This window comes from Zosterops lateralis, assembly GCF_965231275.1.
Source record: "Zosterops lateralis genome assembly, contig: HAP1_HAP1_SCAFFOLD_190, whole genome shotgun sequence".
Classification (NCBI taxonomy): Eukaryota; Metazoa; Chordata; class Aves; order Passeriformes; family Zosteropidae; genus Zosterops; species Zosterops lateralis.
In genome coordinates, this window is record NW_028154500.1 from 34,966 (window position 1) to 62,743 (window position 27,778).

The window sequence follows — 27,778 nt, forward strand, 5'->3', positions numbered from 1 at the left end:
CTTCAGCTTCAAACGGGGGAATCCAACTTGGGCTCTGGGATTTCCATAACCTCAAGGTGTTACTTGGTACTGGACACTTTAGTTTAGGCAATATGAGGCCCTTCTGCAGCAATGTCTCTCTGTTTATTGTCTATTTCCCCCCAGCCCTTGTCCCCCTCCCGGAGGTTTGCAGGAGGAGCCGTCCCACAGCCCTTCCTGCCCCGGCACCCGCGGCCGCTCCGGTGCCGTCAGGCCCCGGCTCCAAGGGAAACCACAAACCCCTCTGGAAATAAACCCGCTCTGGGGAAAACCCTGCAGGGGGATTGAATCCCACGGACAGCCAGGGCTGAGACTTGGAGATTCCAAATGCTCCAAGGGGCCGGAGGGAACCGCGCTGGGGCCTCGGGGCCTCCCTGGCGGCACCTCCGAGACCCCCGAGCAGAGCGACCCCTCCCGCCCCCCAAAATCCACAGGTTTGGGTCAGCTGAGGAAAAGAGCTGGAAAAAGGGACTGGAAAGGGGGTGGACCCCGAGGGGACCCTCAGCCATCGCCCCAAAAGGAAGAGTTTTCTGCAGGAAAGCTTCCAGAAACCTGGAAGAAGCCGGGGATGGGGAGGGGATTCAGAGCCTAATTGGGAAGAAAAGTTTAATTGGGGCAAGGAAAATCTTATTGTGGGGAGAAAATGTGAATGGAGTGGATTTGAATGGGAGGGGATGATTTGAACTGGGGAGAGAAAATGAAGTGGGGGAGGATCCCCCAGCCCTCGGCTGTGCCCTGAAGGTGCTGCCAGAGGTTCCCCTGCTCTGACCCCCCAGGCTGGGGATGTGGAGCTGCCGCTGCACCCCGGGAATGTCTCAGGATAGAAACTCCATTCAAGCTTTTATGGTCCCAGTCACTCCCAATAAGGTCCCAGTTGTCCCCAACATGGTCCCAGCTCCTCCCAGTCATGCCCTGTATGGTTCCTTTCACTCTCAATCCCTCCCAGTAGGAGTCCAGTATGGCCCCAGACACTTCCAGTATGAACCCACTCACTCCCAGTCACTCCCTCTAGGATGCCATTTGGCCCCATCGTGGTCCCAGTTGCACCAAGCATGATCCCAAAATGAGTCCAGTCACCCCCAGTATGATCCCAGTAACTTCCAGACATTCCCAGTATGAGTCTGGTTTGATCCCTGTCACTCCCAATATGATGCCAGTCACTCCCAGATCCTCCCAGTATTATTCCAGTCACTCCAAGTGTGACCTTGTCGGTCCCAGTACGATCCCAGTATGACCCCAGCTGCCCCCTGCATCTTTCCAACTGCGCCCTTTCACCACTGCTACGGTTCCAGTCACTCCCAGTATGATTCCAGTTACTCCCAGTATGATCCCAATCATGCCCAGCATATGCCAACAGCACCAAGTTGCCCTCAGCATGTTCCCAGTAGTCCTCAGTGTGGTCCCAATAAATCCCATATGATCCCTTGTGCCCCAATTCTGGTCCCGCTGGGTCCCAGCCCTGGTAAATCCTGGTGTTCCAGTCTGTCCCAGTCCATCCCAGCCTGTCACATTCCGTCCCAAGTCCCTTCCCGGCAGCTGCCGCTGTTTCCCGGATCCTGCGCCCCCCCGCCCCCGAAAGCTGCCCCGGCACCCCCCAAGATGCTGACGGGGATCGCGGGCTTCGTGTTGGGCTCGGTGTTCCTGGCGCTGGGGCTGGGCCTCTGCCTGTGCAAGAAGGTCAGGGGGGGTCCCGGGAGTCGTGTCCCCCCTCCCCCAGAGCGTGTGTGCCCCCCCCAGGCCCCCCAGCCCGGTGTCACCCCCTTTTCTCTGCCCACAGAGCTCCTGAGCCGCCGGCGGCCGCAGCCCCTCCCTGTGGCCTCGGGCCCGGCCGGGACCCCCCGCTCCGTCCCCGAGATGATTTTGGGGGGGTCGTGTGTCCCCCCAGCCCCTCTGTCACTCTGACCCCGCCCAGCTGCTCCCAGTGTTCCCAATAAAGCTTCCCAGTTTATGGGGGGACCTGCTGCCGTTTATGGGGGGCTCAGGGGAGAGACTTGGAGGGACCGTGATTGGGGGGAGGGGGTAGAAAGGGACCCAGGGCGGATCAGGAATGGGGACCCCCGTGTGTTCCCCCCTGTGTCACCCCGCTCTGGGTGGGCCTTGGGAAGCACCTGGACCACAGCACAGCACCCAGTGAACCCCAAAATGTGCCGGGACCCCCCAAAGCCACCAGGGAAATTTGAGAAGGGGGCGCGTGGGGGGCGCCGAGGCTGGGCCCAGAGCCCAGTGCTGCCCCAGCCCGACCTGCCCCGGCTCTGGGGATTAGAGAGGAGGAGGAGTGGGACCCCTCCTAATGCAATTTTGGGGGTCCCAGCCAGCCCCTTCCCCCACTCTTTCAGGTCCCAGCTACCTCTTTTCCCCCTCTCTTCCACAGCCTTCCCCACTGCCCCCCAATCCACCACCCCTGTCCCCATGCTTGGTTTTGGGGGGTTCCAGGCCCCTCCTGCTCAGTCTGGGGGTCCCATCCACCCTTTCCCTTAATTCAGGCAGTTCCTGGCAGCTTTTTCCTGGGAGGAATCCCTGAGTTTGGGGATTTTTGGGGTGCAGTTCTGGAGAGGGACAGCTCTGTCTGGCTTTCCCCTCCCTGTTGTGGCCTCTCAGCTGCCCCCAATACCCTGGGGCTGCAGGTCCAGGTCAGGGGCTCCTTGAGCAGCTGCCCCAGAACCTCCACCCGTGTTGCAGCCTGTTTTTATTGTGTTTTCAACTGCAGCTCAGTTTCAATGGTCAGTTCTATAACACCCCGCCCCCTATTTTGTATTGTTCTAGTGTTATTTATCTCTAATGGATTGCCCCTTTCCCCCTGTATTGTTGGTTTTGCCCTGGTTGTCTATCTTCCCTAGACCTGCCCTGCCCTCCTCCTACAGAATTGTCAATCCTACCCTAACCCTGACCCTTCCTCCAGACTGTTCCCTTTCAATCCCCCAACCTTCCACGCCCTAGTGGTTAGTTTGGGCTGTTCCCTCCCCTTGTGTTCTTTCACTGGTCTATGTATTGTACTCCTGCCTTGTGTTCCTCCCCCATGTGACCCTTATTGCTTGGAAACTGTGTCCTCTCCCAAGACCTCCCCCGCTTATAAGCCTCTGCCAGCCCAGGTTCTGCCCCCTTTTTCTGTCCCCGACCCTCCGGGGAATAAACACCTTTGGAAATCACACAGGAGGCCTCTCTCTGTTCCTTATCCCGGCCCATGGACACAACTTCCATCTGTGCCCCGCAGCTGCTTCGTGCTACAGCCACAGCCACACCCCGGATGGCGTCAGCCCTGGGGGGGGCGGCCACTCTTGGGGACGGTGCCGGGAGCAGCTGGGCAGAAGAACTCCGGCCTCGAGTCACACCAGGGTCTCCCAGCACAGCCAGAGCCGCTGGGCCTGGGGTCCCCAAAGCCCTCAGCAAGCCCCAAGGCCCTCCCAGGAACCCTCAGCTCCCTCAAACCCAGCATCCCCCACAGCCCCTGCAAGTTCCCCCCATGGCACCGGCCATGGCCATGTCCCCACATGTCACTGGCCATGTCCCACCCTGTCCTCACCCGTGGCTGTCTCCCCACAATGTTTCCATCCCTGTCATTGTCCCCCACGTCCTTATCTGTACCCGTGTTCCCCCCGTGTCCCCATGAATGACCATGTACCCCCCAAATATCCATGTGTCCCCATGTCACTCTCCATGTCCATGTCCCCTGTCATCCCAACCATGTCTTAGTTCCATGTCTTTATTTTTACCACAGTGTTGGATATTTTAAATGAAGAGAAATGAAAAGCAAATGAAGGCCAAAAGAAAAGGATTTCCCTGTCTGTGCCAGATGAGCATCCACATGCTTAGATGGGAGGGAAATACCATTTTTGGAGGGGTTTCCACTGCAATCTCCAAAATCTCGGTCTTTGCCCCAGATCATCACCATTTGGCTGTGGAAGACACTCTTGGGCAATAGGAAATCAAAATCATGGAATCCCTGAGGTTGGAAAACACCTCCAAGACTATCCAGTATTTATTGATGCCCCCATGTTGGAGTTGAGATGGCCATGAACTCAGGAGTGCTTCAAAAAAAACTTCAGAGGCGTTCAAGTATCAGCACCTTGTTATCTAGAAGTTCTTCATACCTTTTCTATGTAGCAATCCTCCAGGCAGCTCCACACAGCTCAGGCTCTTTTTCTCCTTCTTCTCTCTTTCTTTGGCAGTTCCAGCTCACTGCTTCCTGTCCCTAGAAAAGCCACTGAACCCTGTCTGTCCCTCATGCAGTGGCTCACCGTATCTGTCCCTTGCCCAGCCTCCTGTCCCTTCCTCCTCACAGCACGGCCAGCAGATGCCAACTGACTCTCTACCAACTAACTCACTTTTGTATCACACCCATAGCTGTGAGGGCGAGGCTGTTCTCACTCTTCAGTAATTAACACAGCTGCAATATATAGGGGCAGGATTGCCCTTAGCACTACATCTGTCTCCCCATACCCCCAGAAGACAGAATTGAACACAAAAGATTTTCTGGGGTTGAAAGACAACAAGTCTGCTCCCCCCAAGGAATTCCCAATGTCCGTCTGTGTCCCAATGGATGTTCCAGCCCCCGTGTTCATCCAGGTGCCCACAGGGAGACAGGAACCAGTGGATTCCCCCCCCAGCCAGGTGTCTTCCCAACACGGATCACCAGGACCACGGATCACCAGGGCTCTGCCCAACAGGGTCACTGGGGATCATCCAACGCCGATCCTCCCATGGGGGATGGAGCTGGAGCAGCGCACGAAGCTCTTCCCGCACTCGGGGCACTCGCGGGGCTTCCCTTATGGTGCCTCTGTTGGTGTTGGGTCAAATAAGAGCTCGTGGAGAAGCCCTTCCCACACTCAGGACACTCGTAGGGCCTCTCCCCAGTGTGGATGCGCCGGTGCACAGTGAGGGTGGAGTTGCGCTTGAAGCCCTTCCCACAGTCGGGGCAGCGGAAGGGCCTCTCCTCTGTGTGAATCCGCTGATGTTTGAGGACGTCAGAGCTGGTCTGAAACCTCTTCCCACACTCAGGACACTCGTAGGGCCTCTCCCCGGTGTGGACACGCTGGTGCTTTCTCAGCTCAGAGCTCCATCCAAAGCTCTTCCCACATTCCCCACACTCATAGGGCCGTTCCCCAGTATGGACTACCTGGTGGCGCATAAGGATGGTGCAGTTACTGAACCTCTTCCCACATTTCCCACACTCAAAGGGCCGTTCACCAGTGTGGATCCTCTGGTGCTGGATCAGGCTGGAGCTGTAGCTGAAACACTTCCCACACTCCCCACACTCAAAGGGCCGTTCCCCAGTGTGGATCCTCTGGTGCTGGATCAGGTTGGAGCTGTAGCTGAAGCTCTTCCCACATTCCCCACACTCATAGGGCCTCTCCCCAGTGTGGATCCTCTGGTGCTGGATCAGGAGGGAGCTCCGGCTGAAACCCTTCCCACATTCCAGGCACTTGTGGGGCTTCTCCCCTCCATGAGGCTTCTCCACCAGCTCTGAGCTCCGCCTGGATCTCCGGCCGCCCTCCTGGCACAGGGCGGCTCTTTCCTCCTCGCAGCTCCCTGGGCTGGGTTTGCAGCCCCTCCTCCTGCGGGATCTCTGGGACTTTTCCTCCTCCTTCTCCATGTGGGCACTCCTTGGCAATGAAAAATCCTGGTTTGGGGAAAAAACAAATGGAAAGCACCTTAGACTGGGGGTTCCTCCTTGCCCAAGTTCATCTCAGGAAGTCATTGGGCACCTTGTGTCTGTAAGAACCTCCAAAACACCAGGATTCAGCCCAAAAGTCCTCCAAACATCAAGACACAGATAAAAAACTACCCAAATATCAAGACTCAGGCAAAATCTCTTCTAAAATACAAAGATTCCACCCCTGGCAAAAAACCAGAACATCAACATTTAGCCCAATAAAGCTGAGAAACATCAAGATTCACCCCCACGAAAATCGTGGATCCTCCTCCTGGTCACCTGCTGCATGTGGGGGGGCAACACTCCTGGGGCTGGGGGGAGGCTGCAGATACAGGGAGGGGTGGAACCTTCTGCTGCCTCCTCCTCCTGCTCCTCCTCCTCCTGTGTCCCTACTCCTTCTAACACTCCATTTCCTCCTACTATTCCTCTTTCTCCTGCACAATCCCACCTTCTCCTCCCATGAGCATCCTTTGAACATTTTGTTCTTCAACCCTGCTTCTCCTTCCCTTCCCCTCCTGCCCCAGGCCCAGCACCCACTGCCGGCTCCCTCTTCCCCCCCAAACCCACAGCATCCCACCGGAGGGGCACGGATGGAGCTGGGGCAGCTCGGGCTGGGGCAGCGCTGGGCTCTCGGCCGCTCCCGCCCGCACTCGCTCCCCACTGCAGCCGCTCCCGCCACGACAGCGCGGGGGGACTGAAGAGAGAAACAACAAGGATGACACCTCACCACCTGAGCCTGGGGCTGGACAACTGGGCTCCAACATGCAAATGGACCAAAACAGCAAAGTTTAGGACCTCGTGACCAGTCGTCCATGAGGAGACCATTTCAAGTCCACCTTGAGTGTAGCCCTGGTCAGGCTCCTGCCCTGCCCAAGGTCTGCCCTAAAGAGCTTTCAATAAATATCTGCTTTATTCTCTAGCTCTGTCCAGTCTCTGTTTCAGGCCACCCTTCCCAAGGCATCATTCTCCCAGAGGTGATTAAGGACATGGACACCCAGAGGGGCAAGAAGGGAAGTCCAGAAGGGATTTAGACAGCAGGGGATGGATGGTGTTGGTGTGCTGGGAAGGGTGAGGGGGAAGGGGAGGGTGCAGGATTACAGTTAAGGCAAGAGGCAGCAGGAGGAATCTCTGTGATGAGAAAGAGGATGATGGAAAAGAGCAGCAAGAGAAAAATACTGAGGACTGGGACGTTTTCAAGCAGGGTGTAATGCTCCAACTCTGGGAGCTGATGCAGATGGTTTGTAGCCCCGGTTGGCAGGAGAGGCAAACAAGGAGGTCAGGATCCCAGGGGGTTTCTCTGTGCTGGGGAGCGGCAGGAGCGGGCGCAGAGGGGCGGCACCGGGAGCACGGGCTGGGGGCCTGTGGGGAGCTGCGGGGCCGGGCCGGGGCTGTGGGGCAGCCGGGGCTCAGCGCCGGGCGCTGCCTGACCCCACCACCCCCCGGGCAGGGCCGGCACTGGCCCCCGGCCCCCAGGAGGCTGCGGGACGCCCCGGCCGCTGCCCGGCCCCGTGGAGCTGCCGGCCCTGCCCGCCGGGGGAGCCGCCTTTGGACACTGCGGCACCACAGGCACCGGCTCTGGGATACGGGCTCTGCAGGGCACGGCCAGCACAAGCACCAGCGCCAAGGAAGGAAGGAAGGAAGGAAGAGCTGGGAAATGTGCATTATCCCTGCAAGGATCCAGATCATCTTTGAAGGATCTTGTTTGGGCCCTGCAGAAAGGAATGATTGTGCAGAAAGCTCAGCAGCTGTCAGAGGATGAGCACCCACAGGCACTCAGGGGGCTGCACGAGGGGCACAAGAAGCCCCTGCAGCACTTGGGCACAAAGGCACAGCAGGTGAAGGCAAGAAGGGAGCAGGAAAAGGCCAAGCTGAAGGCAAAGGCCATGGCAGAGTTTCCACAGCCCCTGAGGGATGAAGCCCAGGGCCCAAGGGGGCCCCAGCACCGACGGGACGGGCTCGGCCACAAGCACCTGGCACAGGCATTGCCCTCCTCGGCAGGGGAGAGCCCACCCAAACAGCCCCTGCCAAGGAAGCAGGGATCCATCTGCAGCCCACAGGGACACTGCAAGCACACACAGCAGCACCCTCAGCAGGAGCAAGTCCAGCCCTGCACGGACATGGATTCCTAGGGCTGCCAGAGCTCCCATTACACCAGGGACCCACCACACTGGAGCCCTTGACAACATTCAGCCTGGGGCTGCATCCACACCAGGCCTTTCCTCATACACACAGGGGCCTCTCCACCCACTCTCAATCTCAGACCTAAGGGGGGAAAAGGCCAAAAATGTCTTTGATTATCCAGGGGACAAGTGGGAAAGATGAGGGGCTGTGTTTTATTCAACCACTATTAGCAGATGTGGGGGATGGGTTTGAAATGCATGAAATTTTATTTGCTCCTAAATGTGATTGTATTTTATTGGGAAGGGATTTGATGGCTAAATTGGGAATGCAAATTAAAACTGTAAATGTTGATACAGAGGGCAGTTCTGTGGTAACTTAGTGTCAAATGTCTGGCAAGGCCTGTGCTGAAGTGAACCCACAAGTGTGTCAAGGACAGAGACTGAAACCCTTAAAGGACTTTAAAACCCCAACACAGGAGTTCTGGCCTAGGTGAGGTGGGATGTCTTGCAAGTGTTGCCTGCAGGTGTGTTCACTGGAAAAAACTGGCATGCGTTCCCATTGGAACCTGAGCAGAAACAATGGGCAAGTCACGGTGAATTGACTGTACTTGCTGCCGGACCCGTCTGTTTCTGTATGTGTTCTCTCAAAACAAACACTCCCCACCTTTTGGCCAACTGCCTGTTGCTTTGGAAAAGGCTATAAAAATACTTGCTAGGTTAAGCAAAATTTGTGATCTCCCCACAAAAGAAGACGGATCTATTAGCCGGACCACAAAGATTTCGTATCTCTGTTGTTAGCTATAACCGCCCCCTCCTTTCTCTTTTTCTCTCTATCCTTTATTTCTTTTCAAATCCTTCTACCTCATTTGCTGTTGGCACTCAATAAAGGTGCATTTGTTCTGATTAATATGAAAATCCCCTCTGTGTTGTTCTTGCACTCTGAGATCAGTTAACGAACCATCAGGACTCCCACTTGTATGAGCAGATCGAAACAGGCTCGCAGCCTGTTACAGAGCCCCTGTTCAAGGCAGGGCTTCTGCAGCCAGGGATCTCTCCCTATAATGCTCCTGTGCTGCCAATCAAGAAATCAGATGGAATCCATAGAATGGAGCAGGACCTAAGAAGAAGAAATGAGACTATAAAACCCAGGCACCCCACAGTCTCAGATCCTGACACCAGCTGGAACCAGGTTCCCTCCTCACACTGCCACCATTCAGGACTTGATGGCAAAGATGCTTTCTGGGGACGCCACTGACACAGGATGGTGAACAGGATTTGGCCTTTGAGTGGGAACAAGAGGGAGAAGGGAAAATGGTAGACATGGACAGTCCTTCTGCAGGGATGCAGGGAAGCACCAGCCTTATTTGGGCAAGCCTTGCAGAAAATAGCAAAAGAATGTACTTCACTCCCAGGAACTGGGTTAATGCAGGATGTGGATGACTTGCTCCAATCAGGAGGACAAGAAGAAGTGGTAGAAGAAGCCTCTGTGAAATGGCTCCATTTTCAGGCTAAAAAGCATCTTTGAGTATTTGAAAAAGGTGAAAAACGTGAGACATATTTTGATTGAATGTGGGTGGTGTATTGACCCAGAGAGGGTCTGGGAAATCTCAGAAGTAATGTTACCCAGGACTAAAAAGGAATTGCAACAGTTCTGAGGATTAATAGGGAATTGCAGGACCTGGATTGAGGATTCTCTGTTCTAGCCAGAACACTGGATAACTTTTTAACCCCACACAGCCTCAATGTTATGGTATGGACACGAGAAAGAGAACAAAACTTGAGAAAATGAAAAAAACCAAAATGACTGATGTCCCAGCCATGGCTCTTCCAGAGTCAGAAAAAAACCTGGAATTTTTTGTATGCAAATGTAAAACAGGGCCATGCCAAAGGAATTCTTGTGCTAAAATGTTTAACCCAGTGGCCAGAGTGGCCCCACTGTCTGCAGAATTGTGCAGCCACAGCTTGAATGGGACCTGAGGCCTGAAAACTGACAGCACAAGGATCTCCTGTTGTCCAAGTCTGGCATCAAGTTCAGGCTTTGAGAACCAAAAGGGCAGGGCTGGGTTATTCCAGCAGGAAATTTGTTCAGTGGCACAGGAGGATTTAGAAGTGAGGACAGGGGAAGGGTTTAACCCAGCCTCCTGTTGGAACAGCCTGCACAGGGGCTGGGGAGAAACCCATGACTGCACTGAGGTGACAGAGCTCCAGAGCCAGGCTGGGAGAGATTGATGAGACATTCCCTGGCCTCAGGGAGAAAAGGTGTTTCTGGATGGGTCTCCAAGGGCAGCAGAAGGGAAAAGAGTTACAAGACACGCTGTTATTTAGGAAAGGGAATCAGACAAAGCACAGGTTACCCCCCACATGGTCAGCTCAACCGGCAGAGCTGTGTGTGCCTGTGAGAGCCTGGGACTGAAATGCCCTGAGCAGGAAGGCTGAAATATCTCCTGCTGACACCATGTCACCCAACAGGGGGGCCAAAAGCAATTCTGACTTCTGCAGTAATCACTGCATCACTTAGAAAGGTATTTCTGAAACAAATAATTCCAAGAGAAAGGATTGTGGAAGCAATAAACTACAATAGGGGAACTCATTTTACAGGAAAGATCCTTCAGGGGGTTCTGGCAGCTTTAGGAACACAATGGGACCTCCACAACCCCTGGCACCCCCAGAGCTCAGGTCAGGTAGAAAGAATGAATGGGGAAATAAAGAAACACCTTTGGAAGCTGCTGACAGAAACCAAGATGCCACAGGTGGGGCTTCTGCCATTGGCTTTGGCAAGAATAAGAGCCAGATCCAGGGCAGATATTCAATTATCTCCCTTGGAATTGATCTTTGGAATTCCTTCCCCTGGCAATTCTCCACCTAGGGCAGGCTGGAGATAAGGGATGTGTATTTGAAGCAGCCTGTGGCCAGAATCCTGTCTCCTGTGAAATCTCTCCCACTGGAAGCTGGGCTGGCACAGACCCTGCCTTGGGACTTTGCTGTTCACACCATCCAACCAGGACATGGGGCCCTGCCTGAGGAGTGGGAAGAAGCACCACTGGGGGCCAAGTGGCCCATCCCAAGTGTCCCTGAGCACAGAAACAGCCCCAGCACAGCTCAGCACGGGGGGACCCCTCACCCTGGGCTCAAGGGCTCGCAAGGCCCAAAGGAGATTTGGACTTCCCGGCTGCAGGAGGAGGATGGGAGGCCACGACTGACCCGCCCTGAAGGCACCGGAGCAGCAGCCAGGGCTCCACAGCGGGGGAAGCCCCTGTGCCTGCCCACAGATCCTCTGCTGGAATAGTCTGCCTGAGCACCTCCTGGGCCATCTCCAGACACTGGGGGCCCAGCCTTGCTGCCACTGCTTCAGCTTCAGGGCTTTCTGTGCCTGCACTCGCCACAGGGGCTGGGGAACACAACGGGACAATTCCACTCTGGCTCTCAGTCACACTCACACACGGGGCTGGATGGGATCACATTGCTCCAAAATACACCAAGTTCAAATTTAAAAAAAAAAATAAATCTTATTTCCTTAGTCAGGCTTGGTTTGCCTTTGCCCTGGAAAGGAATTTTAAATATTATCTTTTAAAGGATGTTACACCACCCAAGAGAGATGAGTTTAACATCTCAGCAGACTGGGAATAGCCCAAAAGACACCCACAAAGACAACGACCATCAACAAAACATCAACGACCATCAGCAAACAGCAACCAACATCTGCCCCAGACACTGCCCTGGAATAGCTGGAGACACCTGGTCTGGAAAAGGCTGATGAGGAAATCCAGGAGTGGGGACCTAATTAACATCAGAGGCAAAGAAATCCGGCTCCAATAGGAAAACAAATACTCAGAACTCAGCGACTTGGAAGCAATGAACATCGAACCAAAGGATTTCTATGGGTTCAGACTGTACAAAGTTTAGGAAAAATCCAGTAAAACTCACGTGTCATGGAATGATTTTCTCTGCACACCCTGGCTACGAGTGGATGAAATGATTTCTGTTGCACATCCTGGCCAAAATCAAGTAATGCCTTGACTCTCTAACACTAAAGATATTGTTGGAGAAATTCTGTTTTTCTCACAGTTTCTGTAACAAGATTACACCACCACAATAATTTCTCATAATAATCCTGCTTTTATATTGTCAGTTATGTTTGGACCAGGGGTGTGAGAATCAATTCCTACTCGTAGGAGGAAAAGTAAATAAAACTACATTACTTTGAAGTGTTTTGGTCTATGTTTGTGTGAGGCTCTGAGTGATGGCAAAATTTCGGTTTGGATTTTTCGATGTTCATCTTTAGGCTGCATTTTGCAAAACCAGAAGAGCTTTAAAGGTGACCCTTTAAGGCACAAACAGTGAAAAGAATTAAACAGTTAAATTAACAGTTAAAACAAAAGCAGATTGTGGGGGAACCACATGTGAGTCATTCAGTGGCTGCTCTGGAAGAGAAGCTCCATTCCAGGCAGCCAGGAGAGGAGCTTTAGAAATGCAAATTAACACTGCTGGGGAAAAGTGGGGACAGTGCACCAGGCTCTTCTTGCCTGCGGGAGGAATTGGGCTGATTCCCTCTGCCCCTCAGCCCAAGCTCTGCCTGCTTGCACAGATGGAATTGGCACAGCCAAAGGCAGAGCCCACAGGGAGGAGATCTGACTCTGCAACACAAATTGCTTCAGCTGCAAAGGGAAACAGCCAGTGGAGAATGGTGTGAAAACTTCACTACAACAAGTGGGGGGAATCATCCCTCTCCCCACTCCAACATGTGCTGGCACTGTCTGTGTCACACAGGGAGCATCAGACCACTGGGCTGTTTGTGCTACCACAGGCTCAGAGAAATCACTTGGGAATCCAAGTCTGGGATGATTTAATTAGAGAAAAGAGATCAATTGATGCAGCCCTGGCTGGAGGGAGCCCCCAAAAATGGGGAAAAGATGAACGGCCACCACAACAAATCCTACAACACCCTGGACCAGCCCCTGGGAACCCAAACCAATTCACATCAGGAGCCAGAGAACACATTGATCATTCCAATGGCACAATTAGATTACAAGATGTCCACGAAATAATAACCAACCAGACAGATCCAGCTCCTCAGTCTGGCCCACCAATCCACTCAAACCAAGAGCACAACATTTCACCACGGGCTGGGATCAGATTATCTGGGAGCAGAAGGAGGAGGACAGGGTGGAAAATTAAATGACTCAAGATGCTGTTGGCAAAGAGATGACAACAGAAAAGTGGGGAAACAGAAAACAAAGGAAGTAAGAAAGCAGCTCATGTTCCGGTCCAAACGTGGAAAGGATGGGAATGGGACACGGTTTGGTGGCTCCCTGGCACACCAGGGGTTAAACGAATGCTCTTTCTCCTCTGTTGTGCTACAGCAACTCTCAACTTTGGGCCCTGCACCACACCTTGCTGAGGGCAGCTCATTCACAGCTGAGCAAGGGGATGCAGGTGGCAGCCAGGCCTCCTGAGCCACACACGGCTACAAAAGGACAGGAACTGTTAAAAATGACCCGATAATATTGGCTTTCACATTTGTGCATTAGTCTTTATATGTGGTTATTGATTTCAAGTACAGTGGAATTTATAATCTCTTTTAGCTGCTTGCTAATAAAACTTATTTCTTATTTTAGTATGCACATTAAAGCCCATGGAAATAGTAGTGTGATGAGTGTTATGTTGATATATTCACCTTACAGCTTATAGAAATAATTATGTGATGAATGTATTGTACCACAGGCCTTAGCAAAATATAAAATGTTAAAATATTTCTTGTAACCGAGAGAACTGTGTAAAGCAATTAGGTTGTTTCCCACATCTGCTGACTGACCTCTCCAAGTGATAAGGGTGACACTAACCAGAGCACGGGAGAAGAATTAGAGAAGAATTTGTTACCTGTTCAGTATCTGGGAAGTGTGAAACAACAGGATGAAGCCACAAGAAGAAATAAAATATATGGACCTGATCCACAGGATGTTATTTAGACAAACCAGAACAGAAACCCAAAATAAAGCAAAGTTTCTATAACAATGAAAGCTACCGAGAATATTTGAATAATGCATGAAACTCATGAACATGTATGTGCCTTAGTAAAGTAACAGTACAGAGATAACACTGTCTTAACGCACCCACGGGTCCCTTGGCTGATCGCCAGGAACACCCAGCGCTGGACATGGAACTGGTTTTTCCCTTATTGAACTTTTGAAAAATATTCTAAGACTGAATATTCGTTTTTCTCAGAATTGAGGTCACTGACAATAATCCCAAAACCAAAGAGGACCCAGCAAGAAAAAACAGAGTCAACGAGTGAATCTGCTCGGAGACAGGGCCGGGGACTGGGAGATAAGGGAGCAACGGGAGAATCCATCAGTTTCAGAAAATGTTCCTCATTGACACGGACTGTGCTCAGCCAAGGCCCTGCGAAATTCCTGAACACGGAGAAGAAGAACAAAGACTGAGCAGAGCCGTGAATATCGGATGTTCTACAAAAGGGGGGCGCATATTAACGAGGACATGCAGGAGGCGGATCGGGAAGTCGGAACTTTCCAAGGACCTTCGCCACGGGGCAAAGGGACAGGGAGATGCAGAAGGGAAAATCAGGAGAAAAAGGAGGCCGCGTCCTACAACAATTGGAGAGACCCCCCGGCAAAGGCCGCACGGCCTCTCCCTTTGTTCAGGAATAAAGTCACTTTTACAGGACTCCTCGGGCTCCTGTGGGGACACAAACCTCTGGCCACCTCTGGGAATTTTCCCGCACAGCCCCCCCCGGGGACAGGGCGGCCACCTCCGTCCTCCCCACAGGAACCGAGACGAGCCGGCGCTGCTCCGGCAGCGGCTCCTGCCGAGGCAGCGGCGGGAAGGAGAGCGCGGGCAGCCGCTCCCGCAGCGCCCTCAGGCCACGGGCAACACGGCGCCGACACGGCACAAGGAACCCGCCGGAGCCCCCTGCCGCCCCCTCCGCCCGCAGCCAGCCCCGAGCCCCGGCAGAACCGAGCGCGGCTCCCACCTGCGCTGGGGCCGCCTCCGAGCTCCGCCAGTGCCGCCTCACCGGGCTCCGGCCGCTGCCGCCGCTCCCGGGCCCGCACACGCGCTCCCACAATGGCGCCTCTGCCCAGCCACGGGCGCCCGGGGGGCGGCCCCGGCAACGGGCTTGGCCCCGCTCCGCCCAATCAGCGCGCGCCCACAACCGGCACTGACGGCACAATCAGCCAATGGCGGCGAGCGAGGCCCGGGCTGTGCACACGGCCCACACCCGCCCCGCGCTCTCAGGCCCCGCCCCCGGGCTGTGGGAGGGGAAAGCCGCAGATGAGGAACCGCCCTGGGACGGGCCCGGGCCCGAGTCGGGATTGAGCTGGAAACACAAACAAAGTTCTCCGCACCTCCCGGCCCGCCTTTCCCAGCCCTGCGTGTTCGCTGCCACCGCCTCCGAGGAAAGCCCTCAGTTCTCCCGGCCCTAATGAGGAGCATCAGCGCATGGCTTTGATTTCGCCCGAAAAAGGGAAAAGCCCCAAGGCCCTTGGGCTGAGTGGAGGAGGGGGGAGATTTCTGGCAGAAAACTCCCAAAGTCATTTTTCCCCAGAGTTGGCAGTTTGCCCTCGTGGTCCCTTGTGTGTGACCGGAACTACGATTCTTTTAGGAATTTCAAAGTCTCCCCTTTTAGTGCTTGTGGTTTTAACCGCACCCAGTGGTCATGAAGGTCGGGGGGTATAAATCAGGTTCTTTGTCAGGATCAATAGGTCCAGGATCAAAGGGATCCTCCTCTGGACCATCTTGATCACTTTCCTCGCTGTCACAGTCGGCAGTGAAAAGCCTCACGGAGCTCAAAAACACTTTTTTCCTGGGCAGACATTCCCTGACCCATCGTCCCCTGCAGCAGCTCACCTCCAAAATCCCAGAGTGTTGGCTCACCTCCCATCTCTGGAGGGGTTCCTTTTGCCAGCTGTCATTCCTGCTTCTTTCAGCAGCACTTTGTTCTGCAGGGCTCCGTCACACGGGGCACCATTTGACAGCGATTGACAGGGACATGGACTCCATGGGGTGCAGGCATGAGGCCGTTTATCGATACGCCTGGCTGAGTTTATATACCTTTTCATTATATAACAGGTACTATTGCCAAGTACATTGCTTTAGTCATGCCTCGCACTAACTAACACAGGTATGTGCTGTCTTATCTCAGTCCTGCTTGCTAAGCACATCTTGTACCAAGCACATCGCTGTCTCTTACATTCCTCTCTCAAACTTCTGCTTTCGGTTGCCAAGGCTTGTGGCCACCTGATGCTGACATGTCCATTTGTGTCATGAGCTGAGCAGTGCTCCCAGCTCAGCTCTCTGGCTGTATTCCCACAACTGGGCAGGTTTTTCCCTTGCATGGAGCCTTCCCCGTGGCCCTTCTGGCCTTCCCCAGGCCCCTTCTGCCCTCCTGCAGAACCCGTGGCATTTTCCACCACACACAGTTTGTGACCCAGAGTTGGCTGCAGCCGAGAAGGCTCCAAGCAGCTCCTTCCAGGCTGACTCTGCAGGTGCCGAGGCTGCTCTGGGCTCTGCCAGGGCTCTGCTGGGGCTCAGCTCTGGGCAAGGCTGGGCCCCCTCTGCCCTGGCATTGCTCCAGGCAACTGAGTCGCAGGGGGAGAAGGACGGGACATGTCAAGGGAGTTGAGGTTTAAGGGAGTTTTTATTCACAAAGCCTCCTGTAGGATCATCTGTGGACGGCGGGGAGAGGGAACTCTGCAGAGCTGAGACATTCTAGAACACGTGGGTTTATTGCAAGGGTGGTGGGTAAAAAGGGACTGCCTTCAGCCAGCAGCCTCAGCTGAAGGGAAGTCCCAAAGAGAGGGGGAGAGAGAGAACAAGAGGGTAAGAGGTAAGAGAGGTGGCAGGGGTCAGAGCACAAGGGGCAGGAGCTGAGAGGGGGTGCAAAGAGAGAAGGGAGCAAGAGAGGAGAGGGCAAGAGAGCCAGAGAGAGCAAGGTCCTTGTTCCAATACATTATATCTCCTTTTGTATTGAATATTCTAATTTACACTAACCAACCAGTACAAGACACAAAATCCTATAGAATCTACATACAGCCTATAGGAACTACTACTTTACCATACTGTGTTATATTTTAAACTCTAAAACTACTCTTTTGACTTTTCTCTTTTGCTACCTTGACCTTTGGATCCCTCAGCCAGCAGTAGGGTATTGTTCAATCAAAAAGGGATTCCTCTTCACCTGGCCAGGCTGTTGTTTTCAAATGATATAGTAACTAAGGCTCGGTATCCTACAACTCAAAGCAAGCTTTTATTTCTATTTCAATTATAGGATTCATATTTTCAGAATCATTTCCTAAGCCAACATATTTATAAGGTTTCCCTGATTCATCTTCCCCAACAGCTGCCATAACAAACAGGGTGCCATAACTACCATAACTAGCAGTGGTAACTACCATAACTAACTAGCAGTCCTAACTACTGTAACAAAAAGCTCTCCTCAAGTGCTTTATGTCCTCTGCTGCTCCCTCAGTGTCTTTGCTGCAGCGATCAGAGCGCTCAGGCTGGAGAGAGGCTCGGCTGATGATAAAAATGGGTGCTGCCCAAAGGATCAAAAAGAAAGAAATGAACCGTTACTTTCCAAAGTCAAGCTCCTCACAGGCTCTGTTGCCACAGGACAAAGGGGAATGGATTTTAACTGAAGGGAGGGAAGCAGGCTCAGATTAGATCGGAGGAAGGATTTTTTCACCAGGAGAGTGGGAAAACACTGACAGAAGGTTCCCAGAGATGTGGGAGGTGCCTCCTCCCTGGAAACATCCAAGCTCAGGTCAGGCAGGGCTCTGAGCCACCTGATGTGCTTGAAGATGTCTGTGCCCATTGAGGGCAGCAGGCGCAGATGACCTGGAAAGGACCCTGCCAACCCAAGCCAGGCCAGGCTGCTGCTCGCTTTGCGTGTGAAAAGCAGCGAGAGCGGAGATGATGGGAGAGGGCCCCACAAGAAAAGCCCTCCCTGGCTCTGCCGTTTCCCCTGCAGCCGCCGGGCACTGACCTGCAGCAGCTCCTGGGCAGACCAGCGCCGCTCCTCGTCCAGCTCCAGGCTGCACTCGAGGAAGTCCCGCAGCAGAGCCGACAGGCGCCGGGGCTCCTGCAGCCGCGGGGTCCCGTTCTGCCGGATCAGAGCGCGAGCCTGCAGGAAAGGCAAACACAGCGCTCCGCCAGCTCCCTTCACACCCACAGCTGCTCACATCCACCCCGGCTTCTCAGCCCCGGCTCCAGGGGCACTTTCCTCCCTGCCACAGATGCTGCTCCACAGCTCATTTTTCTAGGCCAACCAAAAATCCCAAACCCTGGTGCGGCCACAGCCATTGCAGCATCCAAATGATCTTGCCTTGAGAGCCAATCTCATTGCCTGACTTTGTTAGGAGGAACCTCCATCAGAAATAGCACATTTTGCTTCTCCAAATCTGGACACCAGCTTTACAGGCCATTTTCAGGAGTCACTGTGGTCTGACTGTGTCATTTCAAAGGGTTCTCACATCAAATGCATCTCTGCAGGGCCACTGACACTCAAGTAAATTCATTCCTGATGCCCCATCCCAGAAACTGCCCGAGAAGAAACAGGTTTGTGTTGCTGAAAGCTCAGGCTTGGTGACATGGAGAAAGGAGCTTGGGATAGGAAAGAAACATGTTAGACTATGGGGATGTTAAAGAATCATCTTCATGTGTTAGACAACTTTCCCAGTGAGAAGAGCCAGGAAGGATTTCCTCTTGCAAAACCTGTTTTAGAAACTCCTTCATAGATTTCTTGGGTTTGGGTTTTGGGGCGCGTTTGGGGTTTTTTTGCAAGATAACATTAGAGCTGATCCACTGGCTTCACGTTTTCAGGTCATCCTCACAGACAGAAGAGCTGCAACAACTTAAAGCCCAAAGCAAATTGTTGTTGGAGGCTGCAGAATATTCGTCTGTGTTCAGGTTTGAGTCCTCTGGGAATTCCCCTCCCGATGTGCAGAAACCTCCAGCTGCTCCTCCCAGGGCAGGGTCACGCTGTGCTCACAGGCCTCTGCAAACACTGGAGAATTTGCCTCTTACCATGGCCCCCGTCTCCTTGAAGTAAGGAGGTTCTCCTTCCACCATCTCGATGGTCACAATGCCAAATGACCAGACGTCCACCTTGGGGCCGTAAGGAGAACTGGTCACAACTTCTGGGGCCATCCAGTGAGCAGTGCCCACCATGGAGCTGGGCTGGTCCTGCTCAGGGCTGAGCTGAGCGCAGAGGCCAAAATCAGCTGAGGACAGAAACAAAGCCTGTCAAAGGCAGCTGGAATGAGGAAACCACTCACAAACATTCCCCACTCTCAGTCTGACAATGCACTACTGAATCCAGCTGGAAAAGCCCTCAGGGCTGTAGCCAAGGAAAGATGGAACTGGACCCTTAAAGGAACCCTCAGCTTTCATGCAGTGGCTTTTACTGATTCCCCTGAAGCTTGAGATTCCAACTCCCGCCCCTCTGGAAGGGCCAGAGCCAGAGCAAAGGCACTCCTGACACTGCTGCTCCTCTCCTGAGCTCTCTGCAGGGGCAGCAGGGGCCGGGCAGGGCCACCAGCAGCACCTGTGGGGCTCTGGCCGTCCCTGGGAAGCCCCACACCCGCACCCCGGGAGCGCCGTGCCTGGCCAGGAACACCCACCCAGCTTGACAGAGCCGTCCATTCCCAGCAGGATGTTGGAGCTCTTCAGATCTCTGTGGATCACCTGGTGTGAATGGAGGAAATCCAGGCCCTGCAGACACTGAGAGGGAACACAAAACACCAGGGTAAAAATCAAGGGCTGGAATATAGCACACAAGAAAGGAGAGTTTAGAATTCTGCCAGCAGAAACTTTGCTGGGACAGGCCAGGAGTGCAGTGCAGACCAGCTCCAGGCAAATGGTTCAAGGCAAAGCTGAGAACAGCAAATCCAATCCAAACATGACAGAGTACCCCCACAGCAGGAAAGAGGACAAGAACAGAAGTGCAGTGATGCTGGCAGGCCATTCCTTTCAGTGGCTCTTTCTTCTCCAGCTCATAAAAACAACACAGAAACAAAGCCCTGAGCCCACGTGGAGCCACCCCTATTCCCCTGCCCTGTTTGGAAGGACCATCGTGTCCAAGCCATGGGAGGCACAAGCAGGATCCCTCACCTCCCGACTGACAGCTGCCATCTCTCCTTCAGCCATGCGTGTGTGTCTGACAACGTCCTGCAAAGTTCCTCCATCCATGTATTCCATCACCAGCCAGAGATCTCCATCAACAAGGAAGCTGGAAGAGGAACACAATGGCCCGGAGATGAATGTGCAGTGCTCAATTCCCCCATGGAAAAGCCTCCAGTGGGGTTTTGTTTCCAGGGCACTTGTCAATGAGGACAGAATCAGATGGAGAGACATTCCTGCCAGGGTGCACAGGCCTTGGAATCTGCACAGTCTAAAGGAGAAGGAGACACCTGTGCAAAAGGAGAGGCCTTAGATGGCAAGCAGGGGAAAAATGCAGTTTAGCAACAGCCCAGATCCATGTGAAACCACAACACTTGGCCCCAGCTGGTTCAGCATCTGAACTCAGCAGTTCCACCATTCACTCCAGAGCAAGGCCACACAACTTCCAGAGTTATCCAGGGAGGGAGGCCCTGCAGCACTTGGGATAAAAGTGGTCAACTGTTTGGAAAACCTTGCAGAAAGTCTCTTCAGAAACAGGCAGGGCCATTGAAAAATGGGCAAATGAGGCATTTCTGGAAACAAGAACCTGGTCTTCCTGGCATCTGCAGGAATGGAAAAGAATTGGGAAGAAGAAGCCAAGGGAAATAATTTCTGCGATGGATTGTCAGCACTTGTTGTAAGACACAGAAAATAGGGTCAACTTGAAGGAAACACCAAAGCAATAAAAGCCCATGGAGGGAGTGAACTGCCAGGCTGTTGTTTTGGGAAGATATGGCTGGGTCAGGCTTTTTCAAAACAGGCTTCAGACTAGGGATGCCAGGAAAGATCAACGCAGGGCCCGTGCACGGGATGAGACCTGAACACTCACCTGTCCAAAGAGCTGACAATGTTGGGGTTCTTCTTGTCCCTCAGGACCAGGGTCTCATTCAGAGCTCGTTCCCAGTTCTGCCCTCTGAGACTGATTTTCTTTATGGCCACCTGAAGGGACATTGCAGACCTTTAACTGGAGGAGTCTGTGGCAGGAGGCCGCAGCAAACACGGGGCGAGTCTTTTTGGAGCGACGGAGCCGGGCTGTGCCAAACTGCCCTGGGATGGGACACCAGAGCTCAGCAAGTGCCATTCCCACAGCCCATGGCTCTGCTCGCTGGGGGCTGCTGACAGGACACATGGCCAGAGACATTTGGCCTCGGGAGCTCTGCAGAAATGGTCCCTCAGCCTCAAAGCTCTAACAACATTCTCTGCACCTACACTCTTCTCAAATGGCCCTAGTTTACCACCACTCTTATAATGATGACAGTAAAACTCATTATTATTCAGACCCATTTTGCAAGCAGGAGGTAATTCTGGTTCTGTGAAAACTGAGCAAAATAGCTGGGAACCCTTTAGCAATTCTATGGGGTTCGGTCATGATTTCAAATGCAGCTGCTCTGTTTGGGATTGCACAACAAAGCAAACACACACATCCCTTGCTCAGATGATCCTTGTCACAGGCTGTCACTGACACCAGACTCAGACACAACTGCAGGGTTTAGGAGAGAGCTTTGCTCTGGACATCCATCTTCTCATTGCCCTCCCTCTCTTTGTGAACAGCTGCAGTAGGACTAAAACCCCAAACTAAGATCCCAAGCAGGATCTCTCCTTAATTAGGACTTGAGGTACCCTTTGAAGATAAAACTCAGCATGGAAAAACTGCTAAACAGTGTCCCTGTCCAAGGCTGGGATGAAGATAAATTTGGCCTCAGTCTCCACCAGCTGATGCATTCACAGTTTTAGATGTGCAGACCAAGGCAGCGTGTCCTGCTCTGACAGACACCGCTGCCCTCCTTGCATTCCTTTGGGCACTCCAGAAGCTCCAAGTCTGTCCCAGCTGTGCTCTGCAGGCTGACCCTGCTCTGCCTTCAGAGGAGCAGCCTGTGCAGGAAAGCTCTGCTGGGCCCCCAAAGCTCCAGCCACAGCTCCCAGCAGAGGAGAAAGCCCTCGAGAGCTGCCGGACGTGCCGGGCGTGTTGACACTGACCTCTCCTGCAGTGGCCCTGTCGAGTCCTTTGTAAACGGCCCCAAAAGCCCTGGAGACAAAAGAGCAGAGAAGAAAGAAGCAGTGCTTTAGCCCTGGGAGTGAAAGTCAGCCCAGACAGGAGATCTCTTCTGCCTGTAGCATTCAGAAAACACCTGGGTGCGTCAGCCCTTCAAACAACGGCGCAGCAGCCACCAGTCCTCTGCCATGCAAGGTGTGCAAGGGAAAGCTGAGGCCAAACATGAAGGAAAAGTGCTGGAGCAAATCCCAAATGTCCATGATGAATTCCTTTAGTTCAAACCCTAGGGTGGGGGCTGGGTGTCTAAAGAACTAGAAAAGAATGTATTTCATCCTTTTGCATTTCCTGCCTAAGACCTGCAGGATCCACAAGAGCCCTGCCATCAGGGCATCATGCATTTTCCCCTCAAGGGCAGCAGCTCTGTGTCTGTTACTGAATGTATGGGGTCTGCTACTTGTGCTGGAAAGAGCCCTTCTTAGTTCATCTCTGGTTTCTGTTTGTAAACCATTATACTGATAATCCCAACCGGTGCATATTTTTGGAAGTAAAATATTGGAAAGAAATCTTCTTGAGAACTGTTTTCTGACAGTCACCAGATGGTGAGTTGCTCTCTTAGGCAATCCCAGTCCAGGGACAGAAGATCTTCCAGGTCCTGCTCCTTGCTGCAGGCAGGACACTGCCAGCCTCAGGGGCCTTTGGCGGTGCCATCTGACCACAGTTATCAATTCTGGTCAGGACTGAGAGACAGCAGGATCATACCCCAGTGTCTGAATGCGTTTGGAGCTCTCCTGACTCCTCACTTGATCCTGCACCAGCAGAATACCTGGGCCCTGCTGGTGTAGAAGTAACTGCCTTGCACTTACCCTTGGCCAATCTGCTCCAGTTCCAGGTATTTCTCCGCAGGCTCCCCCACGCTCACGGTGTTCCCTGAAAGAAACCACATGGAAGATGCTCCCTCCCAGATGGAGACCCCACCTTGCAGCAGAGCCAGAATGGGGCCCCACTCCCTGGGGCCCTTGTTCTCAGCCGGGGAAGGACAATCAATGACTCTGTGACATTCAGCTGCAGAGCAACACTGGGTGCAGCTGATGCTGAGACACACACACAGCCCCTGCTCGGGCACACAGGAACAGAGCAGACGTACTCAGCTGCCTCAGGCACCACTCCCCTCTCTCCTCTGCCTGCAGGGCTGTGCTGCTGTCAGAACGTTCAGCCCAGGATCCCTCAGCAGAGGGAGGTTCAGTGTCCTCTTCCCACGCAGAGGGAGGTTCTCCACCCTCTTCACAAAACACTGCAGGTTCTCCATCCTTTTCCCAAAATGCTGCAGGTTCACCGTCATCTTTCCAAGTCATGGGACATTCGCTGTCCTCATCCCATGCTGGGAGATGTTCACCTTCCTCATCCCACACTGGGAGATGTCCACTGTCCCTGTCCCACGCCGCGGGAGCCTCGATGTTGTATTCCCAATCCGTGGGATGTTCGCCCTCATCTCCCAGAGCAGTGGGGAGTTCACTGTCGTCTCCCGGCACAGAGGGAAGTTCACCACCATCCCCCAGAACAGTGGGAAGCTCACTGCTCTCTTCCTCCTCTTTGGCCTCCTCTTTGGAAGCAGAGGGAGCCAGAGGAGGTGCTGATGCTGCTTTTTTGCCCTGTGGACAGAGGGTAGCGTGAGGGACGGGAAGTTCTGTCTCAGTTATCATCTTATTTATCCTCAGCTACACATCCAGCTGCACTAAGCAGAAACGGTTCCGAGCTGTTCAAACTAACAATGGGCTAAAGTCGACATTGACACTTATTGTTGGGAATTTGATGTTCCACCGTGGCTAAAGCCAGCAAGCATCTTCTGCCTGCAAAACCAGACCTGCAGCTCTTCAAAAGCTCTTCAACAGAAAAGGAGAAACTGCCGGGGATCCCTTTGCTGCTGCTGCTGCAGAGACACCGACAGGAACTTTCCTTCAGCCTCCCAGGCTTGCACTCGGCTGCCACACGCTGAGCTCACACCTTGCTGCACAATTCCAAACACCAAAGGTTCCTTTCAAACTCACCAAAGGAGGAGCTGCTCGAGATCCACGTGTGAGGTGCCCTGCAATGGGAGAGGGAACGTGAACCAGATGCTGTTAGGAAAAAAAGTGCCTGTGGTGGGAAATGCCACAGAGCAAGGCAACCCCAAGAGAGCCTTTTGCTTTCACAGCATCCCTCCATGAGCCACAGTCCCTTCACACAGCAAGCAAGAGAACAGCCCAAAATACTGGGCTGTGTCAGTTCTTGGCTGGGCCAGCAAACGGAGGGAGTTCCAGGCTCCACTGCCACAGACTCTCCCCTTGAGAGTACAGAGCTCCCCCGGGCCTCACTGCAAATGCTGTGCACACCCCACTGCCCACAGACATCCCCTTTTCCCCCTGCAGCTGCTGGCAGGAGCTCTCCCAAACCAATGGTGTCTTCGGGGCAATTTGGTTACAAAGTCAACTCAGTTCCAGAGGAAGAACAGAAAGCACACAGCAAACCCAAGGCACAGATGCTGCACCAAGGGAAAGCCTCGACTTACGTGCCAAGTGGGTTAAGAAATACCCCGAATAAGCCACAGAGTACAGAGTGCAAACTGCAGCAACCACAGTGTGGATCATTTTGGCTGCGCTGCACACGTCTGCAGACTGTACCCCTGCAAGCACAGAAGGACACCCGTCAGGGGCTGGGCTGGCTGCTGAGAATGCCTCGGGCAGGAGGATCCTCCAGCAACGAGCAGGCGCCCAGAGCTGCTCTGGACACTGCGGCCTCTGTGTCCCACAGCAACAGGAACACCACGGGGACGTGCTCCTGTGACATCACAGCAGCGGGTCACGCAAACACCGCCTGGAAGGTTCTGCTGTGTCACAAAGGAGCACAAAGAATCCTCCCAGGGCACAGCCTATTGCCCCAAGGATCCAAGAGGAGCTGTGAAAATGCAGCAAACAAGGACACCCCACAGCCCAGCCTGAACACTGAGGATGAGCAAGGACGGGACCAAGCCAAAGGAAACTTGACCTTTAGTCACTGATGCTTCTGACTAAAACCAGCAAGGCTCCCTCCATCTGGGATCTTTGTTCTAGTTCTAAAAACAAACAAGGTCCTCCACTCTAAATATGGAAGGCAGGAACTGGGGAGGAGGTGGGATTAGGAAGCAGGAGGAGCAGGAGGAGCAGGAGGGAGAGAGGAAAAGGAGGAGCAGGGGCAGGAACAGGAGGAGAAGCAGGAGGTTCCAGTGCCCCTGTGTCCGCAGCACCCCCGGCCAGGGCACAATGGCCCCCACAGCATCCTGTGATGACGTGAGCAGGGAGGGGAACTTGGTCCCAAATCTACCGAGGGTTCCCTGAGAGAGTCTTTTTAGTGGGGTGTGTTTGGAGCTGGCATATTGTGGAATTGAGCCCCAAATATCATGTGGCGTCCCTGGGAGGTGCCCCAGGGAGGTCCCCATGGGTGTGTGGAGGTGCCCCTTGGGGGGATCTTTGGGGGTCCACGTGGCCATCGCTTGGGATCTGCAGAGGGAGGACATTGGCCCTGGGGACCCCTGGGAGAGCAGAGGAGGGAAAACCCTTGGACCCTCAGGGTGGGGAGAGCAGAGAGGGGTGATCCCAGAGCTGGGGGACCCCTGGCAGGGGGAAAGGGATGAGCCTGTAGAGGAGGGAGCCCTGGGATCTCAAAGTGGAGCATCAGGGGAGAAGGGACCCCATGGGCCCCCACAGGCCCCCACCAAAAGCCCCTGGATCATCCCTAAGCAGGACCTCGGAGAGAGGGAAATGCCTGGAGCCATGGGACCCCCATCATCCCAGGGAAGGGAAACCTCTGGAACCCCAAAGTGTAGAGATCAGAGATCTCGGGGAACACCGGGGAGGGTTTTTTGGGCTGAATCTTGATAATTTGGAGACTTTCATGGATGCAAAACACCTGTTGCATCTAGAGATGGATTTGGGCAGCAGGAACCCCTAACCCATGAGGTCTCCCACTGTTTTTTCCCCCAAACAAGGATTTGTGATTGCCAAACCACGGCTGGATGGAGGAGGAAGAAAAAGCCCACAAATGCTTGGAAGAGCTTCATCTACAGCTCCCACCTGGGGCAACACCAGAACAACCACACTTGGGGATGGCCGTGTGTGTGTGGGGAATGTGGGAATAGCTTCAGGTGGAATTCTAAGTTTGTCACCCATCAGCACATCCACACTGTTGAGAGGTCCTGCGAATTCCTGAGTGTGGGATGAGCTTCACCCAGACCTCTCACTTGACCCAACACCAACAGAGGCACCATAAGGGAAGCCCCGCGAGTGCCCCGAGTGCAGGAAGAGCTTCGTGCGCTGCTCCAGCTCCATCCCCCATGGGAGGATCGGCGTTGGATGATCCCCAGTGACCCCGTTGGGCAGAGCCCTGGTGACCCCTGTTCTGGGTGATCCCCACTGAGTGGAGGGAAGCTGTTGGAGAGATTTCTTTCCCCTGTCTCTTTCCTGCTCTGATTGGGTTGGTAATAAATTCCCTACCTGTGGCCAGGCTGGGTCTGTTTTGCCCATGCTGGTGCTAAGGCCAAGATCTCTCCTGCTTATTTCATCACCTCCTGAGCCTTTCCTTGTATTTCCTCTCCCTGTGCAGTTGCAGAGGGCAGGGACAGAGCAGTTTTGGTGGCTCTTGGCATCCAGGCAGGGCCAGCCCAGCCCCAGGGTTCCGAGAGGCTTGTGGAGGTCCCCTGTTTGTGGGACATCCCCACTTGAGGAGGGTGTCCCCCCTTGCTGCAGCCCCAGCCCTCAGGCAGTGCTCAGCCAAGCAGAGAACCCCCTCAGCCTGGGCCTATTTTTTGGGCACACCTGAGCCCCTGGACATCTCCATCCACATTTTGGGGTGCACCTGAGCTCCTGGATATCTGGGACCCTGTTTTTTGGGATGTATTGGGTTTCCATACAGCATTGTTCTGGTAGCGGGGAAGGTTCTGAGAGAAGCTGCTGGAAGCGTCCTCCGTGTCTGGCACAGCCAGTTCATGGTGGCTCTGAAGACGGAGGTGCCGCATGCAGAGATCCTTGGGGATGCAGAGATCCACCCACAGCCCCTGGGGATCCTTGGGGATGCAGAGATCCACCCACAGCCCCTGGAGCAGCCCCCGCAGGGGCAGGGGGATGGCTGGGAGGGGCTTTGTTGACACCTGGGGAGGCTGAGAAGGGACTGGGAGGAGGTTTCAGGGGGTCCTGGCTGGGTTGGGGGCAACTGGAAAGGTGCTTGGAGGGGCCTGGGGTGTCTGAGATGTTTTGGGGGTCCTGGCCGCCTGCGGACCCCCCAGAGATGCCACTGGACACCAGCTGCAGCAAGCTGCTGACGGGGACTGGGGGCTTTGTCTTCCTGGCGCTGGGGCTCGGCTTCCCCGCATCCCGCAGGTGAGCCCAGAGGGGGAGCTCACCCCAAATCTCCCGGGGGGTCCCCGAGCGGCGAGTTTCTTGGGGCGTTGTTGTGGTTTGAAAGCAAAACAAATAGAGGCTCCAAGTCAGAGATATAATTTAATAAGAAGAAAGGGAAAAAGGTAAAAATAAAATAAAATAAAATAAAATAAAATAAAATAAAATAAAATAAAATAAAATAAAATAACACAAAGGATCACTGACAGAGTCAGAATACAACCTGAGCAGGATGGTGGAAGCAGTCCAGGTGAGGTGCTCTTCCTGAAGCAGTGATCCTGTAGAAAGGTCTGGTAGCTCTGGTCCTCTGGGAATCCAGTGGGTAAGTGCCACTTGCACTGTCCCACATACCAGCTTATATCCAGGTGAGAATGCTTGGCTCCTCCTCCTGGGCGGAGCATCTCACAATGGGATGAGG

General features: G+C 53.8%; 2 protein-coding genes across 2 annotated transcripts; both read right to left on the reverse strand.

The window, feature by feature from the left end:
* Nucleotides 1-3,207: 3,207 nt before the first annotated feature.
* On the reverse strand, nucleotides 3,208-15,250 carry LOC310923675 (uncharacterized protein). Its single transcript, XM_083885601.1, has 2 exons — nucleotides 14,777-15,250; nucleotides 3,208-5,635 (listed from the first exon to the last, which is right to left on the reverse strand). Exon 2 carries the CDS (start codon nucleotides 5,606-5,608, stop codon nucleotides 4,685-4,687), a length of 924 nt encoding a protein of 307 aa, XP_083741727.1. The 5' UTR covers nucleotides 5,609-5,635; nucleotides 14,777-15,250; the 3' UTR covers nucleotides 3,208-4,684.
* Nucleotides 15,251-17,248: 1,998 nt separating this feature from the next.
* LOC310923672 (serine/threonine-protein kinase PAK 3-like) lies at nucleotides 17,249-26,981 on the reverse strand (the record flags this gene model as incomplete). Its single annotated transcript, XM_083885599.1, has 10 exons — nucleotides 17,249-17,338; nucleotides 17,789-17,926; nucleotides 18,829-19,025; nucleotides 19,425-19,524; nucleotides 19,915-20,032; nucleotides 20,792-20,901; nucleotides 21,940-21,988; nucleotides 22,819-22,882; nucleotides 23,349-23,604; nucleotides 26,877-26,981. The coding sequence occupies 10 exons, from the start codon at nucleotides 26,979-26,981 to the stop codon at nucleotides 17,249-17,251; spliced, it is 1,227 nt and encodes a 408-aa protein (XP_083741725.1).
* Nucleotides 26,982-27,778: the final 797 nt, after the last annotated feature.

Excerpts from the sequence above, each read along its gene's own strand:
- LOC310923675 (XM_083885601.1), bottom strand. The coding sequence starts at position 5,608 with ATGGAGAAGGAGGAGGAAAAGTCCCAGAGATCCCGCAGGAGGAGGGGC.